The sequence below is a fragment of the Phallusia mammillata genome, chromosome 2, assembly GCF_965637545.1.
Source record: "Phallusia mammillata chromosome 2, kaPhaMamm4.hap1.1, whole genome shotgun sequence".
Classification (NCBI taxonomy): Eukaryota; Metazoa; Chordata; class Ascidiacea; order Phlebobranchia; family Ascidiidae; genus Phallusia; species Phallusia mammillata.
The window spans coordinates 7,500,633-7,526,253 of NC_137253.1; the positions used below are offsets into that span (position 1 = coordinate 7,500,633).

Below are 25,621 nucleotides of genomic sequence, written 5' to 3' on the forward strand. Positions count from 1 at the left end.
ACTTCCATTACTTTTACCAAACCAGTCCACATGCAATTTTTTTTTTCCTGGGAACAAGATGCGAACTTGGTTTGACAGTTCCTACTTAATCATTTTTCGCTGTTTAAATTTAGTTCTGCATGATAAATGGTCCAAATTTTGCCTCAGAGACACATACTCCAAATCGGAGTCCGAAATTACGAACCAGTCGAAAACCTCGGTCATTTTTAAAGCCAAAAAACTTATCACCTATCTTTCTTTAGTGTGGTGTACATCTTACGACTGCTTTTAATACAATTCCTCATATACAGGAAAAACACTGCTTTCAAACCTACACATGGATTGTTTATTAGTGCGCAGTATTTTGAAACAGTACAAAAATGTTGAAGAAAACATATGCAGCATAGCAAGCAACAGCACAATCACAACTAAACACGCAAGCTGAGAGTCCAGTACCTTAGGGAGCTTGGGCGTGCAAAACCACATAGGCTAATCAGAGTCAGCAGTACCATGGGATACTGCCATCCCACAGTGTAACACCGTAAAATCGACTTGGCTAAAAAAGCTGACTTGCAAATCACGAATCACTGTCAGGAGTTGTCACCATCATCAATTTCTGCATGAATCTATTGAGCGAACCTAAACCAACAAAAAATAATTTAGAGAGAGGATTTTTTGAATATGGAGTTCTGCTATATTTTTAAGAAATCAATTATAAAAGCTTAATTATATTTTTTTCTCTTTTTTTAACGCTTTGTATATTGTCATCATAATAATGACAGTCGTTTTATGACAGAAAAAAAAGTATTAATTGTATTCTGTTTTATGCTTAATGGCAATTATGTTCCTAGTAAAACCGCTTGTTGTGTCTGTACCTCGTGTAACTAATTACAGGAAAAAAGAAATTTAAATATAGCAACAAAAGCTAACACATTTTAACGTTATCTTACGTATGGTTTCGCTTCGAAGTTTAAAGTGGACGAAAGGAATGTAAAAGACCAAACCGAAAAAGACAGTGCACACTGCAAGGAGGTATTGGATCTGCGGTTCATCTATGATTGGTGCGAGAATGAGGTAGAGGCATGCAAGGCAAAATATTATGGGAACCACAATTGGGACCTACAAGAAAAAAATGTGAAAATAAAAGAAAAACATTTTGAAGGATTTGGGTTGATTATAGCCAGTGGTGGGATTCAATTTTTTTGTCAGCCGGTTCTATCACAAAAGTCATATTTTTCAGCCGGATCTCAAAAATCTGTATAACAGATAAGATGCAAAAATCCGTTGGCAGTAACCAGTAATGCTAACCGGTTCGCTGATCTTTCGTGAGACGGTTCTGTAGAACCGGTGCAAACCGGCTGAATCCCACCACTGATTATAGCCTATTTGCGTAAACTCGTCTTTTGCTATATGTAACAAGGGTCGTTTTGCGCATATTAGCAAATATAACAAAAAGTGTAGTCAAGTATCAAAAATTTAAAAATACCACATGGGAGCCTTAAAATTGCGTCACTATTACACGACGTCATATAACATACCAACTGTGTTGGTAAATTTTGTCATAGACTACGAAAATACGTCACTTTACATATCAAGTGTGTTCGAAAATACGTCACAACATACCAAAACTCATAAATTACATAAAGTGTGTTCCGATTAACAAAAAAATAATTTCAAGTTCTCAAAGTGAGTCATAACAGATGACTCTTTGTTAACGTACTGGCACCTACCTTGACTGGCCTGTGGGCGTTTGGTCTCTCGTATCGAAAATACAAAAGAGCCATAGCCGCCAAAAAGTAAAACGCCCAGTTGGCGAAACTGTAGTAGTTGATGAGGGAGTCGAAGTCGTTGGGAATGATCATCAAAAGTGCAATGCAACCCTGTTAAGAATAAAGGGTATTGTTCATCAAAAAAAATTGGGTAAAGACTTCAGGAACATTGCCAAGCGAAATTGCCTTAACCACCCGAGGGGCCACATAAAAAGAATCGCTTGTCTAAGGAAATTGATTTGCGTTTCGAAAAGGTTTACACGTTTTTCAATTCGACAACCCCTACTAGTAAAATATATTTCATAAAAATAGTAGTTTTATGTATAGTTAACTTGCAGTTTTATTACTGTCTAAATTATGAACGATTTGTAAAGGGTGAGTATGTGCGCTTTCAAATCCCAACGGTTACTTACGTTCAGTATAACGGACGGTGCAGGTGTGCATTTCTTCACGTGTATCATGGAAAGCACCTGATTGAAATGTCCCTCTCTGGCGGCCACGTATGAAATTCTACCAGCTGTGAAACACGAACCAAGGCAAGTTCCGAAAACCGAGCAAGTAACGGAAACGGGTATTACCCACACCATGACTCCAAGCACTCGGTCGCCAAATGTCTGCAAAGTTGATGTGCGAAAATATTGATTGGAACAGAGTTGCAAGTTGGGCTATGCTTTTCGGGTCATGCCGGGGCTTGAGTTTAAGTAAAGTAGGCTTGTTTCGGGTCACACACTCCGCAGTCTCGTTTGTGCTGTAATTTGAACAACTTTCGGGCCTCATTCGGGCTTTGTTTAAAAATATTTCGGATTCTTGTGTTTTTGGGTTCTGGTCAGTTCAGATCACTTATGAGAGGATCTCAACTTGTTTTCTGTCGTGTACCTCTTGGAAACTTTCAAAGATAAAATGTACCCTAGAGCTTCTGAACACACTAAACCCATAAACTAATTTTCTCTTACAGCCTTTCTCACACCCAGGCACGTCTAACAAAATTGTAAAACCATTCCAAACTTGATCAGAATAAGAAAATATATTACAAACTTTAGGAAGAAAAAAAGATTTGACTAAGGCAACACAATTTTCAAAAATTTGGGATGTAGAATTAAAAAAGATTCTAAAAATCCAGTTACAGTCTGTTTCGACGTTTTTCGAAATTGTTAATGTTTTATCCGTTTCCAATAGGTTAATAAATTCAGTTTTTGTTGAAAGTTTGGCAGTTTTAATGTGGATTGTTACGAAGGGAAGAGACTTACAGCGCCCACTGCTGGCGAAATGAGAAGTTCCTCTAGTGACATCACAGAGAGATAAGCGACGTTTGTGAGCAAATAAAGACCAGTGACGATCGCCATCGATGTAATAATTGCACGGGGAAGCGTTTTGTACGGGTTCTAACAACAACAAAAAAGTAAATTATATTCTTATACCCAGACCAATAGCATACATTTTAAGTAGACACAGACTAGACATTGCGTTGTTGAATACAAATGTAGTTTCCGCAATAGAGAACGGAAGCCAATAAACACAGAGTCATATAACGTACATTTTTATGCTTTCTAGCGTTTAAATATGAAACCGCTTTAATCATTATGGATTGCCGCCCGACTAATTTTTGCAGAAGAACCAGAGTTGTAAGACGGACCAGGTTCGGGCTTCGATTTCTTGAAAAATACGGGCTTGATTCGGGCCTGACTTTACACTCTGTGTCAGTAATTTTTTGAATGCACTCAACTGGCTAAGTAGCCAGTTGCTGAACCTGACTTAATGTCAAACAGTCCTAAAGCGCCTTGTTTAAGACCAATAGTCTACTATGTATGCTGTCTTGGTCTTTCCAAAGGCTTCAATGTATAGGTCTGTCAATCAAACTTTCGGGCCTAAACGGGCTTTTAAAAACGATTCGCGTTCGGGCTGGGTTTCGGGCTTGGACTTTCCGGTTCGTGCCGGGTTCGGGCTCCAATTTCAGGCCCGTTTACAACTCTGAGATGAAGACAAAATACGTTCAAAAAATAATGGTTACTCTTTCACCTTTAATTCCTCAACAACGTAGTTTAGCTGGTTCCATCCGTCAAACGCCCAAAGGCCTTGATATAAACCGAGAGATATTTCACGGACACCAGGGGGCGGGCCAGAGAACGCGTCTTCAAAATGTTCGGTGTGGCCTAAAGACAACAAAAAACGTTATTCAAACACTATGTCTGAAGGGCGCAATTATATGAACTTGAGTTTTTGAAAAAACAAAAGTCGTTGAGACGTTTTAATGTAGTGGAACCGTTCATCGAAACGCCCTTGTACTTGGGGAAATTACTACTTTAGCCCCTTGTTTCTACGTAGTAATGTGGTAAAACATGCAACGCGATCGCTTGATATTCACTCAAACCAGGCCCATTAGTGTGTCTTACAGTTTAAACAAAATATACAGTAGTAATTGTGCGCAGACGTGTGACCAACTTAACTATAATTTTGGTGGCTTTATTCAAAGTTCTTTTAAAAGCTACAGTGTGCAGTTTTTTTTAACTACAACGAAAGCTAGGATTGTGTAATTCGACGCTGGGTTTCAAATTTCATGATAATTTTCACATACTGTGCAGCGTTGCACTCTGAGCGGTTTAGCCGGAAATATTCAGTGTACCACATGCTTGCTTCATACTGAAAACGGCAGTTGGCAAAATGCTTCCCTGCTATAAGTACAGCAACCTCCTGACCCGTTTTACAAATACGCTTAGCAAGAACGCAAATACGCAACTGTTTGAGCAGTGCACGCAAGTCAAACATAAGGCCTAGGCAATACCTGAACAGCAAAGAATATGTAAAAAGAACGCGACTTTCACAGCCAGCAATGTAGTAAATTGACACCATTCATAAAGCCTTGCGGCTCTATAATCAGGTTTGCCATCGACATGGACGCAAAAATAAGGAAAACCGAAACATTACTTTTTCATACAATGCGAAACAAACGTTTTCGAACAAATCTTTGCCTTTATACGAGCTATGACATACCACATGTCATATATTTTGCCAGAAACAATCTGAATCTTCCGGCAATTGCTTGTTCGTTCGAAATATTTCGTACATTTCACGACAGCTCAGGCGAATTTTACTTTTACCTGTAGCGGGGATTTGACTGTCAAAAACAAGGATATTTCTCAGAAATAAGAACAATAAGATGCACTAAGATATTGCCGTTCAAAATAAGGACGGCATGGCAACCCTGTCTATAACACTTGCAAGGCTTGCTACTCTAGTGTGACGTCACAGCCCATTCTTATACTTTCCGCATTGTGGTTCAGCAAGGCTGCTGCATAATCTTTTAGCGGTTAAGACTCTGTACTAGCTGTGGGAGAAAATTTGCTGATAAGCTGAAACTTACAGTTTGTTTTTGCAATTCAATGTAAAAATGCTACAGTGCCAAAGCTTGTGTGGAACAGAACCAGCTCATTTAAAATGCCAACGCAAATCCAAAACAATCAGGATATTTTTGTAAGGTTTGTTTCTAAGTAAAATACAATGTCTCAGTGGTCCTGTTGGTATAGTATCTGTAGAAATTCTATAAATGTTGGTTACCTTTAGCAAGAAACACAATTCCTCCAATTATGACAATCACGAGACTGATAATTTTTCCGATCCCAAAAAATGTTACGATTCTTGTTGAGAGTTTGACACTGTAACAGTTGACAAATACCACAGTTAGAATCACCACAGCTCCTACTAACTTGGTGGCCATCCCTGGAACGTTGTCACAGTCGCCTAGCAACGAAAAATACAAAGATTTTAAACCAAACTGCTCGAAATTGACTATTTTTTTGCATGCCTGAAGCTTTTTAAGATGTATTTGCTAATATAGCTTACAAAACTGAATAAATTGGCTTTAAATCATCGTTGTTCAAGGATACACAAACGTTTTCTACCGAACATTAACTATATTAAAAAGGTTGTTTTCAAACTTTACGACCGCAGAAAAATACCAAGGTGCCGTCAGAATAACGAAAAAGTTATTTTGTAGAATATGATCAACAAATTTCAGCAAATTTTTCCATATTTAAATCAAATCAATGCTGCTGCACTCCGAAGTTTTTATTGTTTTATCTGTGGTTCGAGTAAGATTGACTTCTTAGAACGCTGGACCTCAAGTCCAATCACCACACTTCTATTAAGTACAAACTTACCATAAACAGGAGCAAGGGCGTATTTCGCGAAGGTGAGAGCCAAGAGTGTTAAAGACGATGGTTTTAGTATCACAGTGGCTGTCCACGCAAACAGGTATGCCGGAATCGGACCGAAAGATTCCAACAAGATGGGGAATTCCCCACCAGACTTAGGTATCATCGTTCCTAGCTCAGTGTAGCAAAGTGCGCCGAACGTACTGAGTACACCGCAAGCAAACCACATCTGTAGGAGCAAGTTTAAAGCCAAAATTAATGGCTGTACATGTTCGATAACGTAACTGCTTTGTCCTGCCACATTGGATAAGTTTAACTCTTTAAATCCACTATAAATAAACTTTCCTATTTTCGATACAAAGTATATGTTTTAGTCCAGTGGTCGGCAACTACAGGTCCGCGTCCCAGTTGTTTGTTACCGGGCCGTATACTTTTTTCAGGTTAAATGCTTTATTAATTTGTGCAATGTTCAAGAACATAGCTTGCTGTAATAAATTTTCAATGTTAAACATTTGTGTGTTTTTTTAAGCCGTACCAGTAAAATTTCGGTTTTCGGTTATAAAACGGTTAGCAGAGCAAAATATGTTTCCGACACCTGTTATAGTCGAATTATTTGCTTCACAGAACCATAAAGTGCAGAAAATGCAGCAATTTCTTTTTTACGCTTACCAATAAACCAGTTCCTACAGATCCAGCATTTCTGAAGACTCCCTTGGGTGATATAAAAATTCCGGATCCAATAATGGTCCCCACGATAAGACTGACTGCCCCAACAAAGCCAACTTGTCTGTGCAGTTTCACCGAACCGTCAGATACCTCTTCTTTCTCTATTAACACACAAAAAAAGATTTATACGTCAAATTTGTTAGTGGGTCCGAAATTAGGACCTTGACCCGGTCTAATTCCAATATCACAAGCCGACAATCTATCTAGACCTGACAGTCACATTTAATGAAGACACAAACGTGAAAAGGTTTTTCGGTAGTTTTATTCAAACAAAAACCCTCCAAATTGGGTCCACATTTCAGCGACGGCCTGAAACCGTTTTTTTTTCTAAAACATTCGAAATAACTACAAAAGGTCTACGGAATGTACGTTGTACGAAACAACACACAATTTACAACCTTGTACATTCCCGCAAAGTGGAAAAAACGACGCAATCCTTATGGGTGCAAATTCAGGCCCGAATGCAGTCGTTTTTTTACATTAGGGCCCGCAACCGACAAAAAGATCGCTTTCACTCACAACTGTACAACGGTAAGTCTGTCAAAACGTTTTACATTGGAACACTACAAACGGATATGTGCATAATTTTAACACGGACAATGACATTTAAGTCCGTTGTTTGCTTTTGAGAAAGAAAATTTGGTGGGGTGAAAACATAACGCAAACGTACAGGTTTCGTTTACAAATAAACCAACACATTTCAGATGTGTTAGTGGAACGCTCGTAAAACAATAGTCGCATTAAAGGGAAAAGCATCACCAGTCACCAGAAATCTCTTTTACTGAGCACAGGAAACGTACCATTTCCTTTATATTTGCAGCATGGCTTAACGTTAAAAGAAAACAATTAACCACACTATAAAACAAGTTGCAGCTTATAACATACAAGATACAACGTAATTTTACCTTTTCCTGCTGACTGCATGTTTGTGATGTATTCCGTCGCAGTCACCAATTGTGTACCAAATTCACGAGTCCTTCAGTTCTATTTAAGCGATTCGCCCTAAGAGGAGACTCGAGACAGCTGTGCCAGATTCGCTTGTGACAGAACAAAGAACCTTTCTCCTGCAGTATTGTTAATTCAACGCCGGGTTCTCTTGCTAATACCACACATTGCGTTAATGATTGTTTTCAAAACTGGGACATTGGTCACTAAACCAAGCAACTGTAGCATGGAAAAAGCAGTAAATATAATACCACATTCGGCATGCACTTTTGTTGGAAACCTATCTGACTTTATTTATTGCAAAAGCCAATACGCTTTTTGGGCTGCTGCTGCTATGTCTGCTATGCGAGGCAAAATCCATCCCGCACCAATGCAGAGTCAGACAGAGAAATCGTTGTTATGCTTGCATTCCAACAGTAATAAAAACAAAGACCTGTCGCTGAAAGAAACCAAGCTGAAAACGATATCTGTCTGAACGCTATTGTTCTTCTGTTTTGCTATGTATACTAAGCACATTTGACATAAAGCTGACGATTCTTGTAGCTCAGAATACACACACGGTCAGGGTTTTTCCATAAATGTGTCACTCGGCAGTCGGCACTATGCTTCAATGGTCACAGTCACATGCGACGTGCCTTTTTCCCGCGTGCAGCGCGATGTGCTTTCAATTTTCAAAATCTTTCGATTTGCAATAGTTGTCTTACCTCACACAGCGTTGAAGTTACACGCCGAATGACTCTTTTATCATGTTAAAAACAGGGTACCTTTTTGATAATTGCAGTGGGAATACATTTGATGCCCGGTTTTAATCGCTTTCGATAGTTTTCTTACATTATATGACATAATTATATGTCCTTTTCCTTAATGGTTAGTGAGACTATCGTTATCTTTTGCGTTTTTTAAATCCTCTCCCACATTTAAATTCCAAATGCTTTAAAATTGGTAATGTAGGCTTTGGTAGAAGCGTTTTGGGGTCAAAAGATACAACTTTTGATGCCTATCAGAGAATTACGCCGTTCATAAGCGTTGCAAGACTGGACGTGTGGGTGCCAAGCTTAAAACCCGAAAAACTATGAAAGTTTACAATAGGTCCGTCCACCTTTTCTTGATGTCCCAAGAACTTTTTCTAATAGTCAACCCGGCCCTGCCTCGAGCAATTAAAAACTTCGTGATTTTGACCGTTACATTTAATTCTTTCTTCATCAGATTTTAGATAGCAGCAGTATGCAACAAAGTTGTTATAAGCAGCTGCACTTATCCATTCGTAAAATCACACAATTCGAACTTGACTCAGTCGTCACTCGTCAGTCCATAATTTTTAATGTTAAATATCAGTCAATTGTGTTTAAATAGCTGTGTTTATTACCAAACAGAAACAAACAAAGTTGTTTGTTGCAGTTTTATCAAGTTATGGGCACAGAAAAAAAAAACAGTAAACACAAGTGCTGTGAAATTTTGAAGCTGGGGTATTGACTTGGTATTTAACTGTTTTACTTGGTAGTGTTGTTCGTGTTCGATCGCAGCACGAGAGACCAGCTGGTACAAACACAAAATGCAATGCCAGCAAATCACCAGCACAGCAAGTCCAGCAGCAAAGTAACCTCTTTCTCAATGGGAGGCGTAAGTAAAAACAGTTTGAGATAGCGAACTGTACCTCACTGCCTCCCTGTTGACTCATTTTCCTTTGTCAAGATAGTTTGTGTTGAAACCGGCTTGGCGTCAGCGCTGTTGTTTCTTTTTGCCACCTGCGCTTTGAAGAGATACAGGAAAGAGAAATGAGCAACTCCACACCGCAGGGGTTGAAGTTATTTGTACGCACTTGTTTCCAAAACGTTGTTGAATTTGTGTTTTAAAAGTACTATCTAATACAAATATGATTTTTTGTTTAAAAATCTTTTGCATTTCATTGCTGAGTAATTTGTAAGCATGATTTGTTTTTGACCGAAAACGGTTCAATTAATGGACGTACTCATTTCTAACTCTGCTGTTTAGGGCGATTTGGCGATTGTTGCATTTTTTAACAAGTAATAAATTTTGATTTGTGACAGGTCGTTGTCCTAGATACGGAATCTTGCGAGGGAATTACCAATTTCAAATTCAGTGAGGGTTATGAATGAATTTCACTGTAAACGCTGTGAAAAACGAAATACGGCCGTTTTTTCAAACTTTTACTACATTAGGCCCTGCAATATTATACAAAGCTCAAAATTATTGCATTTGTGTTTATTTTTAGTAAATAGGTTATGTTAGAGTAGTTTTGAAAAAATTAACTGAGAGCAGCAGACTGAATTGCTGAGCGCCACACATACGTAAATGCCGCGATTAAAAACGTCTGGGCCTCGACTAGATAGCGCACACCACAAACCTTGATTTTTCCTTACAATTCGGGGTCATAAAGGGGGGCGGGAGAGGGTGTTATTGTACTTGCTTCGGCAGTACATATACTAAAATTGGAACGATACAGAGAAGATTAGCATGGCCCCTGCGCAAGGATGACACGCAAAATCGTGAAGCGTTCCTCATTTTTAATTAAAAATAATGATTGAAAACTAAACTTTACCCCACCTTTTTGCAAACATGACCATCCCTGGATAGAAAATGGCCGCATTAGCCATGTGATGAGGTTTGTAACCATTTTGCGTCACTATTAGGTTGAATTAGCAAAAAGTGCTTCGTTTGCAAGAACACATCATTCTTATACTTTTATTTGGTTGGGTAATTTGATAGCTAATGAGCGTTTTTTCTGCGAAAATTTGCTTTAGTTTGTTTTATTGTAGCATTGCTTATGGCTCTTTAGCGACACCCTTGGGTTTTTCGTTTCGCTGATGCTCATTGCGTATTTGGACACATGTCTTGTATTTTAGATATTCACGCGTAATAATAACAAATAGCTTTTAACTGCTTGTGGGATAAACGAAATAGTACTTGTATTCAAATATTGTTATGTATGGAAACCCGTTTCAAAGCAACAGAATTTTTGAAAATGTTAACATTTTATCCTTAACATAGTGAATAAAAATCAGCGATCATTGATGATAATGTTGTCGGTTGTAGGGAAAAATATTGCTAAATTTAAACAGACAAACAATGACATTGTTGATTTTATTGCAACTGTAAACACAGCATTTCATGTCATTGCATAGAGCCATAGACTAAAGTAGGTGCTAACACTGCCAGAAAAAATAACAACCTCCAGCACAGTACAGTAGCCTACTAAACACAAAAAGTTCCTATCACAGAACGATTTTCCCAGTTTCATATGCAAGTTCTATCTTTTTTATACGAATTTTGTTTATTTTTCAGCATCGGGAAGTGTCACTTGCATCAGTTTCTGCAAAAACAAGTTTACCCGACCTGCAAGGCAAAAAACAATGTAACTTTTGCTGCAAGTAAGGACTAAACCTAACTAAAAATGCAACTTAAGTCTAGAGATGTACCGAATTTAATTTATTCGGCCAAATCGGCTATATGGGCAAAGAAACCGATTCTTTTACGAACACAAAATTGAAGCATTAAACGTGCCTTTTCTGCGTAGTATAAGGTACCGCACAATCTTTTAAATTACCCATTAACGAAAATCGTGTTAATTATGAATATTTTTGGAACATTTTTCTTTTTTCCCACTGCATAGACAATAAAGTATTAATTGATTGGCAGGTTCGCAATCATGCTTGAGGCATTGTTGAACCCCCCAGAACCAAAATGAGGACGAAACACAACACAAAAACAATTTCGGGGTAGATAAACTTATGTTTTCATGTCAAAAGCGTAGCGTACGACTTCGGGTGAATACTCGGTTTCAGCCGAACCGAAATTTAACAGATTCGGTACATCACTATTTAGGACTGAATGCACGTTAATGCCTGTATTGTTTGAATTGCATATATAACGATGAAAATAACGTTTTGACGAACACAGTCATTTAAAAAGTTCGATATTTTTTCGACAAATGGCAGTCTAAGCTTACTTGTGCATGTAAAATAATAGAGAAGTTTGTAAGGTTGTGCATGAAATCTAGTTACATATTATTTTGTGCTTCACCTTTCTACAGAAAAAAAAGTTATTTTCCCTCATATTCATAGGACAACAAACAGAAAAATAAGCAAAGGTGCTTAAGTCTACTTGACCATCGTTAAAGTTTACTGACTTACGGATAAATAAGCTGCGCTTCTTGAAATGCACGAAAGGAATATAAAAGACCAATCCCAGCAAAACACCAAGAGTGGCAACCAGGTATTGGATTTGTGGATCGTCGATAATCGGCGCAATTATCAGGTAAGCGGATGAGAGGACGAAAATAATCGGAATAATAATTGGAACCTGAAATTGTTCATACAACAAAATTTGTGGTTGTCCAACGATCTTATTATTTCAAAAGGACAACAACAAAACAGAGAAGATCATTATAAGCATTATAAAGCCGAGTAGAACATGTTTTCTAAATAAAAATATAGCAAATTTAGCGTTGGAAAAATAAAATCATTCCTATCACACACTTTATCTTGTAGAAAAATTGAAATGCAAACCCAACAAAAAATCGGACCAATTTTAAATCACAAAACGAAAAAAAGAATTAAAATTAAAAAATTAAAAAAAAAGTTTAGAATTAAAAGCAGATACATGTCTTCTTTGTAGGGCAAAGTAGCAAATCGCTTGATTTGTGTATCGAAGATTACAGCAACACATGTAGATTAATTGGTTGTGAAACATTTTACTTTAGGTACAGGTTTGTTACCTTGAATGGTCTGTGTCGGTCTGGCATCGTATAACGCATTAAGATCAACGCAGCCACAGCTAGACATCGAAACGACCAACTTGCGAAGCTCATAAAATCCAACAAAGTGTCAAAGTCGGTGGGAATGAGCATCAACATTGAAAGGACACCCTGCCAAAAAAAAATCATCGTTGGCCATGATACTGTTAATATACCTCGTAGAAGAGCGAGCAGCTAAAAATGCAAATCAGCAGAAAATACATAGCCTGTTTGTTTTATGCCCAACTGAGCTTTTTGTATACTTGAATCAGTCTGTGTTTTTGGTTATGCAATGTAATAAATGAAGGTATCATCAGCTTCAAACAGAAATAAAAGTTAACCGTTGATAAAAAAGCAAACTGATTCAAGTATACTGAAAGCTTTAGTTCAAGGGTGGGCAACCTACGGCCCGCGGGCCGCATCTGGCCCGCGAGCAACTTTGGAGCGGCCCGCGACACGTATTTTATTTTGATCGGCAGGACGGAATGTATGTGTCAAAGCCCATTTTTATGCCGAAGTGTTGTTACATTACACGTTAATAGTTATTAGTTTATTACTAATAATAGGAATTGTTACGTACAAAGACAAAATCATTGTGTGTTTGACTTTGCCTAGCACTACTATGTTGTTGCAAGATCTTCGTTGCAGCCTGCCGCCGCAATATATCACTACTTTTTGGCCCGCGCATGCAAAAAGGTTGCCCACCTATGCTTTAGTTGAATATGAAACAAATGGTCTATTTACGCAACTAGAGTCATGTGCATTGAACGCATGTGATTTAGGATGATATTTGCATAGCACAGTTGTACATGTTTGTTTTGTTTCATTAAGTTTACAAAGCGTTTCAGAAAATCAAAAAAACCGCTCAAACACTGTTTACAAACATTCAGTGACAGTTTACCAAATATAAAGTTAAAAAATCCAGCTTACCATAAGAATAACAGCAGGGGCAGGAGTAAGGGTTCGAACATGTATCATGGCTAGCACCTGGTTGAAATGTTCTTCCCTTGCCGCCACGTACATTATACGAACAGTTGCAAAACAAATTGCAAGACAGGTTCCAAAAACCGAAAATGCGACTGCTACAGGGATAACCAACGACCCAACGCCCAAAACTCGCTCAGCAAAGGTCTGAAAAATCGGTTTGTTATTTAGAAACCGCAAACTTAGTACCAAAAAATCACTATGTCCATTTGGCAGTAGAATTACTTGCTTCTTTTAAGCAATCGTAAGTAACCCTATTTGTAATTTGTAATTGTAAAGTTGTTTGATTTTTGCTAAAGAGGAACTGTTTTTTCTCTCCTCTGTATTCTTTAAATTACTAAGTGAGGCTAATTTCAAACAGTTGTTTCTGAATAAGTGGGGAATTGCAATGCGAAAAATCTTTACAACATAATGTAGTATTACCGAACAGGTCATAAAACTTACAATTTAAAGTCACATACCATTGCTATTTAACTTATAGTGGAGCTACTAACACAGGAACTCACACCAGGGGTTTGGGTATTTCCGGTAAGAGGCGCAACGGAGCATAGGCGTATACGATAACAATAATTGCAGAATCAGCCAATGGCTGCAAATAGCTAACTTAGCAATTATTGCCATTGCAAACGCCTATGCTCCGTTGCGCCACCTACAGGAAATTCCCAAAACCTCTTTCTGTGTGTTCCTGTGTTAGTAGCTCTACCGTTTAACTTACCACTCCAACAGCTGGTGAAGAAAGTAGTTCATCCATTGACATCACAGATAAATAAGCAACGTTTGTGAGGAAATAAAGACCAGTAACAATCGCCATTCCAGTAACTACAGCTCTAGGAACGGTGCGATAAGGGTCCTGAAATTCCAAATATGCCGTGAAAAGGTACAACCTAATTTAAGTGTTGAACTATTTCAACACAGTGTTGGCAAGTGAACATAAGTCTTAAATTGTCCCCATTAGATCAACCCTATTTTTCTGCAGAGTAATATTGCGACTGGAATCACAAAATGTACTGGTTGTTAACTTAATATATGCGTGTTTGGTACGCAAGAAAAAAAGACAATCTGTGCTAAATGAAGGAGCGGCCCGGCGTATAATCAAGCTAATGTATTTTACCTTTCAGTGGTAAAGGTTGCACATGCTTTACGCCAGCGGTTCCCAACCTGTTGGTCGCCAACTGCTGGGGTTGCCTAACAATTTGCCTGGGGTCGCCTAAGGCATGGTTTCCAACTCGTTTTAGGCCATGGACCACTAGGCCATGGGCGGATCTAGACGGGGGTGTTTGGTGTTTTGACACCCCCCTCAGAAAATTGCCCGACTCCTATTTGGAAAAAGTTGTGCGTACATTAACTAGGCCAAACGTTCCGTTTATCGCTGCGTAATTCCAGAAAGTCGTTATTTTAAAGCCGTGCGCCTTTATGATTTTATACCGGCTTATCTAATAGTCTATTGTGACGTAACAAGGGTTAAAATGAAGAGTTTATTGCGCTGACAATACAAAAGTGATTATCCGCCAAGGACAACAAAGTCAAAAGTGCTGACTGCACTAAATGTTATGCATTAAACTGTTTTCGTATTCAAACAATGTTAATGTTTATGACCTACCAAACACGTGGTTTGTCACAAATATTCGATCGATAAAAATCGAACCATGTTAAGATACACGTAATTGGTAACTTCCCAATGCTTGGCATTTTTTATGCCTTGCATAGTAACCAACTTTATTGCATTCGTAACATTGCAAACCTTACTAGGTTAACCAGCGTTTCAAAACGTTCAGTCCTTCAAAAGTTTTTTTTTTAAAGCAACTAATGTATTTTGATTACCTGACAGTTACGTTTATCTTGCAACTGCAGTTTGATGAGTAAGCCAGGATGGTAGATCCGTAATTGGAAATTAAAAAAAAAAAAAATCTTTTCGTCTATTGGATAACGGGTAGTAACAGATGCTGCTCGCCGTTGCGGCATGCCAAAGTTGCGAGTTAGGTTGAGGTCTTATACTCTCTGGTTTGACCTGCATGTAATTCTGGACAAAGCAAACTGCCGCTTAACTCGTCGTTTCGGACTAGAAAATCAAATTGACAACGAAACAATTAACTACTGGACATTTGATGTGCAAATTAAGTATTTCACGTGAGGCGTATTGTGATAATATGATCAACGTTATGACGTTTTTTTAGAAAGGGGAATACCCAAATCGTATTATGTAACGTCAGTATCGCATCAGGGAAATTCCCAAATAATTGTTGGACACCTCCCTTAATTTTTTTCTAGATCCGCCCCTGCACTAGGCCCAAAATAAATAAATTAATGGACCACTTTATTGTTGAAAAAAAATACAGTCAATGCTACTTTAGACTTAGAGTCTACTAATTTTATCCTTGGGGTCACCGCAACTTGGCAAATGTTATCAAGGGGTCACGGCACCAGAAAGGTTGGGAACCGCTGCTTTAGGCGGTGTGTAGTGGCAATGGACAGACTCGACAATTGTCCACCTAAGTTTTGAAAATAAAAGTGTTTGGGGCATTTACCTTGACTTCTTCGACCATACAGTTTAGCTGATCCCATCCACCGAAAGCATAAAGACCTTGATATAACGCCAACGAGATTTCGCGTACGCCAGGGGGCGATCCGGAGAATGCGTCTTGAAAATGTTCAGTGTGACCTGGGGTTACAAAACTACGAAAGTTAATCATTTATAGATAATGCTTGCATTGTTACGTCACTGTCAAGTTAGCCAAGGCATTGTAAACCAGTGCTTAGAGACGTTTAAGACTAACCCACCTTCATTTTGAGATAAAATCGTGTTATTGATTTTGATATTTCGAGAAGAAAATATTGGTTTTAATATTTCAACAAGAAAGTAGCTTTTTTTCGGCACCTATATTATGACCTTAAAACATATTGAGGATATTTTGCGAAACTAGAAACTACCTATTGTGATAAACTAGAAAAAGTTAAGTGTAATGTATCAACATGAGAAAGGGTCACAAACTTGCCTTTTGCTAACCACACAATCCCACCAACAATAATAATGCCAAGACTGACGGATTTTCCAACACTGAACACCGTCACTACCTTGGATGACACCTCGGAACTGTAGCAATTCAGCAGGACCACCAGGAGGATGAGCGTAGCGGCGACCAACTTGACCGCGTTTGGGGGTATTCCCCCACAGTTACCAGCTGCAATAGTAAAAATTGTTCGAAACCCTACATAAGTATACCTATTTTAACTGATGAAGAAGATAAGACTGTTAGACAATTACAGATCGGGTAACCACGAAATTAAAGCTCACGTATACAAGCAGGTGGCAAATAATTGGCAATTAGGCTGCAGACATAGCACATACTGTTTCGACTTAAGGTCCCATCAGTGCAGCAAGTGACAAGACATTGACCGTATAGGCGTATAAGTGTAGTCACGTTACGCCACCCCAGTTTTCAGTGGGCAACAGGCAAGTACGTAAGATGTCACAACTGGGTATAAACCTTATAACCGGAAACTAAGTGCACAGTCTGCATCTTACTGATCAAAGTCCACGCGTATTTACCATATAGTGGTTTTAGCACGTATTCTGCAAAAGTGAGAGCAAGCAAAGAAAAGGTTGAAGGTTTAAGGATAAACGATGAAGTCCAGGCAAAGAGGTACGCCGGTATCGGACCAAAAGCCTCCAGAAAAACGTAAAACTCCGCGCCGGACTTGGGGATCATTGTGCCCAGTTCGATGTAACACAGTGCACCGAACATGCTCAGGACGCCGCTAGCCAACCAGATCTGCGAATTGGTTTTAGCAAGTTAGACACGTGTGTATATAAGACACATTTAAATTTTAAACGGTTAAACAGATTAAGTTTCAACCTAATTCCATTGTGGTGAAAATTTTAGTGCTGCCTTCAAATCAACATAATTTAGCGTATAAATGCCTTAACCACATACTTACACCACGAACATTTAATGTTGCTACATTTGCAAGTTGCTTCTGTTTAGAAAAAAAGCTAACATGGTTGCCATTTAGTTAAATATGTTTTCCAGTTCGAACCACAATGACGCTAAATTAATGATACGAATTGATCCGGTTTGACAATATAAATTTATTTAACGCAATTTTAATACAGTTAAAAGCACAACAAATTAAAAATATGCACTGCAACCACAATATATTATTCATATTTTGTTCATACCATCATTCCGACTCCTACAGATCCGGCATTGCTGAATACGCCTTTAGGTGTGATAAAAATCCCCGAACCGATAATGGCACCGACAATGAAACCGACGGCGCCGACAAAGCCGATATGTCGGGGTATCGCCACTGCATCATCAGCTATCGTGTGTATAAAAAAAAACCTTCAATTACATGTGTATGTAGGTAATATGCAGCGGTGAGACTGCATGGTTCTATAGAACCGTCTCGCGAAATTTTATGAGATTAGCGAACCGGTTAGCATTACTGTCTATGGATTTACTGTAAATAAACCGGCTGAAAAATATGACTTTTGTAATAGAACCGGCTGTCAAAAAATGTAAATCCCACTATTGGTACCATGCGTAAAAAAACGTAGCCCGCGGCAAGACAAGTGTTTGCTTACGTTTACCACCAAGACATGAAATTGGTGTCATTGTGTGGTTCGTTCAAACCTTAAAATTTGATTTGTGGCCATCAATTTGTTGCGTAAAAGTGTTTTTGCGACACCTTACCTTTCTGTTTAAAACTTCATGACCGTTTAGCTAAAATAAGCCTCTGACGGGTTTAATATATTCTTTCCTTTGGACTTATTCGGACCCCACACAGTTGTGCAATGTTTCAAGCTAGCGCAACAAGCTTAATGACGATGACAATAACGGCAATATCATAATTTCTTAAAACGATGTTTTAGTCAGCAAAATTATTATTTGCGCATACATAAGGCCAATTACATCCTTGAAATAGCGACAGTATGACTTAGAAAGAACAAAAAGCCGAACGTCTACACGACATTCGCCATGAACGCGCAGTTTTGACAGCTGTTTCCTGTCTGTGTGTGTAGTTGATACCATACGATTGGTTTCAACTTTCAAAAGAGATTTTATAACTTCCTATCCGAACACATACTCCACACAGCTTGTCCAAACTACACCAGTGTCCACAACTTAAATGCAAAAATTAATGTTTAACAAGCCATGTTGTTATTCGCACAACACGATACAAAAACAGTCTTTGCCAACGTTTTAGTAGTTAGTTTTGCTTTGTGCTCTGCTGATGCCGCATTTATATTGTAAACCTGATTTAAATATGACTAAGTTTGATAGATTTTGTATCTTTGCAGCGCGGTTTGTACACTTAGCACTAACTGCGTTAAATAAACTAGCAGACAAAACAACAAACATATCCACCTTTAGTATCAGGCTCTGTAGATGGCATTGTGTCAAATGCACGACTAAACGACTTCATCAACTTACGGAATGAACTGACGTTCAAAATACTGCGCGAAAAAGGGCTAAGGTTGCACGCAGTCGACCGTGTCCAATTGTCGCGTTAAGCTTGCCGCCAAAAACAAATATTGTGAAATGACAATCGCCAAAAACCTCAAAGTGGTATTTTATGTAGTTGGTTTGGAACCCTGTACAGTTGAGTTTATTTCGCTTGGTGAAAGGAAGAAAAGCGGCACTAAAATGGCACTAAAACATTTAACAAGCTGGAAATAGCTGTGCAACGTTGGTTATGTAGCGCATGAAGTGGAGTGACTGCCAACAAGTAAGGTTGGCGCATTGGGAATAGAAACGACTGGGGGTGGGGCGTAAGTGGACTCAGTCGAGGGGCTCTATATACTAACAACCAAGTTGCTTTGAATGGAATTTCCACTTCAAGTGCATTATATCTTACAACAACCCAAAAGAATGTCAAGCGTTAATGACGCCGGGTTCATGAAATAGAAAAGTAAAATCGTAGGTTTATTGTCGCCGTACCTATCGAGAAAAATAACAATATACAAAGTGTCGAATTGTTGTGGACATTTAAGAGTGTGTTTTTTACATGTAGTAAATGCTGTACATATATATTGTAACGAAGATAACGGCTCCGATATTGTCGGACATAGACGTAGGGGAAGTTATACATAGGCTTGCCCTTACGTATATGTTCCATAATGTCGTGGCCAGATATCAAACATTTCAAATTCCATAGTAGATTAAGGCGAACTGAGCAGAGGAACTTACACGAAAAGACTTCAGTGATGCTATTAAGCCTGTTCATTGTAAGTTCCATTGCTAAACCGCTGTGCAATAATGCTTCTTGATTTATGTAGATTGTAGACCGTGGTACAATTTGAGTGGAAATTACGGAAAACAGCCGGAGTATTTTGCGGAATACGGCCTGTTTCCCGTAAGTTTCAGTCAAAAACAACCGAAAAATCTTTGCAAGTAGTGAATTTTGTTTCAAACTGTGGGACATACTAGCAGTGGCTGGGGTCAACACAGCCCTTACAAGCATGTTCCATTGTTTAAACAAAAGTTATATAGAACAAGGCCACGTTGACATTAGCAAGGCGCACTGGGGATCTTACAGAAAACGGACCAATCGGCTTTGCACTGTCCGTTCTAGTAAGTTCCATAGAGCAGCTGCTTTTATAAACCTATGAAATATCCTGTATGGTGAAGTTTGTCGCTTGTGTGCATTGAGACATTATGTTAAGGACTGGTGAGTTATTACACAGCCCTTACCAGTATGTTCCATACCACGAAAGCAAATAATACTCGGATGCCGCTAGATGGCGTGCGAGAACCTCGTGTTGAACGCTTCCACGGGACAGCCGAGGAACACGGCCTGTTCCGAAGAAGTTTCAAAACGCAAATCCCAAGTGTTCAAGCAGCGGATATAATGATGACATGAAGAAGTTGCAACAACCAAGCATTGGACATTGCTTGAATCGGTCGCAATGTTGGCAGCCAATTCAAAACAAGTTCCACTGCTTGCTGTGCATAGAAATAATACTAAACCGACGACGTGCCATAATAAGCATGCTGAACTTGTTGGAGCAAGCCGAAGTATGCTACCGGCCCGTTCCTAACAAGTTTCAATGGCTCAATGGCAAAAATTGTTGTTTGTAGAATCGTTCGATGAAACTTCCGACAAAAACCGGGGAACTACCAGTCAAGGGCTGCTTCATTAACGACTCTCAGCCCTTACAAGTATGTTCCATGGCTTATAGCGGCATGGGCCAAAATCCTTGGTGCAGAAGGTGACACAAGCATGTCGAAACTTGCTAAAATCGACCGAAATGATCGGCCAGTTCCAGTAAGTTTCAAAGTACAAATGTCAAACCGAAACTATATAACTATAAGCTGGTAAAAACACACGGTAATTGGGACTTTACAAGAAAAGGCTGCTACTTTAAACCAGCCAGTTCCTGTAAGTTCCAAATCCCAAGTGCCAAGATGCTTCTTAAGCCACTTACTTGCTGCTGGTTGAACTGATGCTTTGGTTGTTGATGACTCGATGAACTGATGATTTAAACTGCAACCGGGCTAGTTTTTGTACTCTGTGTCTGACAACTTTTTTCACCCAAAGAGAGATAAAAAATTACACGAGGTGCTTCTAAACAATGCGCAGACGCACCTTATCACCGTGTTTGCAAGTTCGAAGTCAAACAAAACGTGCGCCGCGTCTGATAGTGGCGTTGTTAGGCTCCAAGGCGCAAGGGACTATTGATAAAGGCTACAAGCCGTTCCTTTCCAGGTGTTAGGAAAGATAAGACCTTTGTTGTACTGTTGTTACGAAATTTGCTGACTATTGCGTAACTCTATAGTGACTTACATCCGAACACTGAGGTCATATCTTAGAGTTTCAGTTGTTTCCACATCAGTTCTTTAAAAACACATTAGATGTATAGATGAACATTTTATCAAATTCAACATATACTATGACATATTTTCTTTCCTCAAATCCATATTTGCCTGAAGATAGTAAACTATAGATGTCACTCAATTGCAAACCCCAAATGCCACTTAAATAACGCAATTGCCCAATGGTCCCCATATTTTGTTTGTCTCAACGTTTTCGTTTTAAATAATTTTGGTAGGGTTTCTTTCCGGTCATTGTGCACGGTTGTATGATTTGGCCAATGCCAGATCATATTATGTCACCGCAACCAAAATGTAAACAAGGGTAATATCCCGGTGCATGCCCTATATGAGTTTTCGTATTTTCAACTATGATGTATGTGTCACTTATAGTGTAGTTTTCGTCTGTGTAGTGTGGTATCACTGCAATTAATAGAATCAAAATTCATACCATACAATGCAATTTGACAACAAAAGATGCACGAATCGTTTTAGAAAGAGTCATGTGGGTAAATGTGGCGACTAAAACACAACTTTGTTTCATCAATATGTTATGGAATGACTACTTGAATGAGTCTGTAAAAGAAATCAAAAAACTTTTCAAAAACGGCTGTTGCTGCCAGACAGTATGTATAAACGAGTATTGCTCTTCCAGCAGTTTTTGTGTGTTACCGATGCTTCTGTGGCTTCATAGGCATTTCGTTTTCCAAGACACGCCATTACCTTGATGAAAAAAAATGCTAGAAGAGCTTCATGTGGGGGAAACAGTATTTGGCGACTGAAACACCGATTAAATTGAAAACAAATTTGTTCCATCAACATGTCATGGAATTACCATTTGAACGTTTATAAGAAACAAATCATTGAAATGCATGAACATTAAATACATTAGTTTAATATTCCTGTAATATTTTTCTCTTTCTTTCAGTTTGATCAAAAAAATCCAGACAGGGTCAGCATTAAACCTTATTTGTCTTTACAACTTAATATCAGCTCCGATTTCGATTATGTCACGGAAACATGGGTGTTACATCCGTTTAATTCTGCGATAAACAAACAACCCTTAATTTCCTTTACTCTTGCCGGAGTTGCCTGATAGGATTACGTCACACGAAAAAATCGTTATTTGGTATTTGGAGCCAAATTTTGAACAGTTAGTCCAAATTCAACAAAATTATTCCTATACCGACAAACCGTTTTAGCTGCTAGGCACATTTCAACGTTTTTGAAGCAAAATGTCAGGGATTGATTACCACCGAAAATATTTTACAAATTCATCACCATTTAATCAACAGTCTTGTGTAAAAAAATATTTGTTAGCTTATTGATGTAGTTGTATTTTGTACACTTTCTTGGAAACTACATGCAAATGTGAGATGTCGTTTTACGCATATTAATTTTCATATTGTCAACCAGTTTCAAATACGATGTCATGGTTTAAACTTTAAAGTTTAATTAAAGTATAATCGTGAATATATAAGCGATTGCTGCCAGGCATAATATCAAGGTGTTTTGTTGCGTTGTGACGTACTTTAACTCTTTTTTCCTTTGTTTATCGTTACTGTACTATAGTCGCATTCAGTGTTATTTACCCTGATGAAGACGACCTGTATAGGACGTCGAAACGTCGGAATAAAATTACACTTGCCAGAAGAGCTCTATAAATTTTATAATCGTGAATGTTATTATTTTTACGTACAGCCATACAATTCCCATTTCAAATATAACTTGAATTGTTCAACGGCCAATGTGTTTAAAATGTAATTTTTTTGTGGCTTGTGTTATTTTTCCACCCGACTTACGCAGTCCACTACGGACATTTCATTTCTTTCGGTGTCCAGAAAAGGTTAAAGGTCATAAATCTATTCGCGGGTAGGATAAAATGCTTATTGTGAACGCGTTAAACATCATGTAAACGACCGTTGCAACACACACATATAAAGGTCGTGCACACCAGAGCACTTACACCTGTGCCTTCATGTCCCGCAGTCAGGCCACCACGCGAGCGTTTTACAATTTACAGCCCAACACCAAATTGTGACGTCATTGGCTCGTTGACGTTGTCGGTGGCAATAAAACTGGACTATTTGTTCAATTTGATTGAGGCGTTCAGGTGATTGACATTTACGTAAAAGCGTGGATCCTGTCGGCTCTCTGCGCAAATGATCTAAGCAGCAATAACACGTCTATTTATTTTTATGGGATTTTACTACACCGTTTGTCGTTCTCTTCAGTATTTACGAGCCTTTGATTGTCAACACGGGTATGAGTTAAATGTCAAGACTGTATTTTGTTGTCACTTCCACCTTGTAACGATCTGCTCTGCTTTATATTGCGACCAGAATTGTAACTACATTCGTTTTTTTGGGGGGTAGTGTTTGGGCTTAAGTTTAAATAAAAAAAGGCTTGATTCGGGCCTGACCTTATATTCGGCCAAATTTGTGTCCTTTTTAAGTTAGTAGATCTAATATTGGGGTCTAATTAGGATTTTTTTGAAAAAAATGAAGGTCAAAACCTGGTTTCGGGCTTTGTTTCGGGTTTGGATCACAATTTTGCGTATAATTTAGATTTGGATGCAACTGATCTGTTCATCAACTCATGTAACTGCAACCCAACAAATCTTTTCAAACAGTAACAATTTTGATGCAGGGTGTTTTTATGTATGACAGTTCGCAGCGAATGTGTTGTATATGTAAAAAAGCACAAATATCTTATTTTGATATTGTTTAAAACACGAAGTGTATTGTTTGCTACATTTTATCTGGAGCATTACACATACACTAGCCAATATACGGCCGATCTCTCGTCACCAGCTGCACTGATGAGACCTTACAAGTCGAAACAGTGTGCATTGTCTGCAGCTGTTTCAATGAATTGTAAAAGTTCTGCCAACGTAGTGCGAGTGTAAAAAACATGACTTAGTGTTTCACATACGTGTTTATCCCAACGTGCACCTACGAAATACCGAAAATTTCAGAATACCATCATATTATGTAAAACTTTTGTGTTATCCTCGTACATACCTGGCTACCTACCAGGGCGCACCATATAAAACTACCGCGGTCTAGTGTAATGTTTGTCAATCACAATATAATATAATAATTTTAGGCCTACATCCAAATGCTTGAATTTTCTTACCTTTTGCATTACTTGTTTATTACTTCATTTGGACCTATCTCTCAAGTTTTGAAATCCGTGAAAAAAATACATAAAAATGCAATTTAATGTGGGAATTGCTTATATTATAACAATCTTGATAAAAAACAGCGGTTCTCAAACGGGGGTCTGCGGTCCTTTAGGGTTCCGCCACGCGATTTTATGGGGACCGCGAGAAGCTTAAAGTATTTCTACAATGTAATATCAGATCTTATGTAACATCAGATCTTGCGAGTATAAGCAAAAATTGGACAAAGTGGTCAATTGCTTCATTTTCACAAAACGCACAGAGGAACGACAATTTTGTCACATTTTAAAAACGAAGAAACTCTTCAAAAATGTAGCATTTGCTGAGCCTTTGCCCTTTGGGCGAAAAACAAACTTCATATAATCCGTTCTAACACGGCAACGGGATAGTTCAAGATATAGTCAACACTTCAGAGCACAAGAAACACTCTTCTATTCAACGCCTCATTAACACTTTATCCCCAAACTTGTCAGAACATTAATCACAAAACTCTGAGCCTTTCATCCCCACCCAACATAATGTAATAACATAACGCCCAGCTCTTTGAAGGCAAAAGGGACGGGGCTGGGGCTATTTGGGGGTCCTTTGTACCTGGGGCCAAACCGGGACCCCTAATGCTCTTTAAGTAGGGTATTGGGGCCGGTTTGTTTACTTTTGGGTAAGCCTGGTTTAATCCCATGCTTGTTAAACATGCCGCACTGTTGTGTACATTAGGGGTTAAGCCCAAAAAGATAGTGTTACGTTTGGGAAGCGAAAAAGTAGAAAATGACAAACATTTAAATCATGAAACTGATTTTGTCTAATTACTTTTGTAACATATTTGTGTAGTGCTGGTATTACAGTGAGTGTATTAATTTTTGTTGTGGCAGTATGTAAAAAAATAATGCAAAGAAAAATTCAATGCTTTAGATTTTTAATTACTCTTTCTTTGTTTCCTCGATTGATGCCTTGTAGCGACGATGATTTGACTTTTAATTTAATTTCAGCTTTCTAGTTTATGTTAAAATTATTTTTTAGTTGATTTCCCCTTTAAACTGAAGCGTGTTTGTAAATGCTAAACTAGGTGTCAAAACACACAGCAGCAAAGCTTCAAGCAAAAATCCTGCGCCACGGAAGATTGATTCTGCCACTCACACCAATGTGTACACGATTTTTCGCTACATTAACGGCAAGTTCTAAACAGCATAATGTAAATGCTCGGTTCTGTTCACACAAAACGCGGTTCGTTAGTTCCGGGTTTGAAGCCTATTTTGTGGTAAAGATGTTTCAGAAAAGGATGAAAAACTTCTATTGGTTCTAAGTTGATTTATGATTGTTTT

The 25,621-nt window shown here is 38.4% G+C and overlaps 2 protein-coding genes and 1 non-coding gene across 6 annotated transcripts; 1 reads left to right on the plus strand and 2 right to left on the minus strand.

Moving 5' to 3' along the window:
- Positions 1-302: 302 nt before the first annotated feature.
- Positions 303-10,589, minus strand: LOC145212304 (b(0,+)-type amino acid transporter 1-like). The gene is made up of 10 exons (XM_080080395.1): positions 7,528-10,589; positions 6,566-6,723; positions 5,903-6,125; positions 5,301-5,483; positions 3,765-3,898; positions 2,996-3,130; positions 2,162-2,362; positions 1,710-1,859; positions 930-1,098; positions 303-618 (listed from the first exon to the last, which is right to left on the minus strand). The coding sequence occupies exons 1-10, from the start codon at positions 7,544-7,546 to the stop codon at positions 557-559; spliced, it is 1,434 nt and encodes a 477-aa protein (XP_079936521.1). The 5' UTR covers positions 7,547-10,589; the 3' UTR covers positions 303-556.
- On the plus strand, positions 9,988-10,094 carry LOC145215698 (U6 spliceosomal RNA). The gene has a single exon (XR_013857350.1). It is a non-coding gene; the product is annotated as a U6 spliceosomal RNA (small nuclear RNA).
- A 66-nt stretch (positions 10,590-10,655) lies between the features above and the next one.
- Positions 10,656-19,462, minus strand: LOC145212303 (b(0,+)-type amino acid transporter 1-like). 4 transcript variants are annotated; one of them, XM_080080393.1, is made up of 10 exons: positions 18,674-19,458; positions 17,482-17,624; positions 16,852-17,074; positions 16,298-16,510; positions 15,830-15,963; positions 14,020-14,154; positions 13,251-13,451; positions 12,303-12,452; positions 11,719-11,887; positions 10,656-10,921 (listed from the first exon to the last, which is right to left on the minus strand). In XM_080080393.1, exons 1-10 carry the CDS (start codon positions 18,729-18,731, stop codon positions 10,860-10,862), a joined length of 1,488 nt encoding a protein of 495 aa, XP_079936519.1. In that variant the 5' UTR covers positions 18,732-19,458; the 3' UTR covers positions 10,656-10,859. The 4 variants fall into 4 exon arrangements, with proteins under 4 accessions (XP_079936519.1, XP_079936520.1, XP_079936517.1 ...); XM_080080394.1 differs by having other exon boundaries at positions 16,298-16,483; positions 18,674-19,457; XM_080080391.1 differs by lacking the exon at positions 10,656-10,921 and having other exon boundaries at positions 10,992-11,887; positions 18,674-19,462.
- Between the last annotated feature and the right edge of the window lie 6,159 nt (positions 19,463-25,621).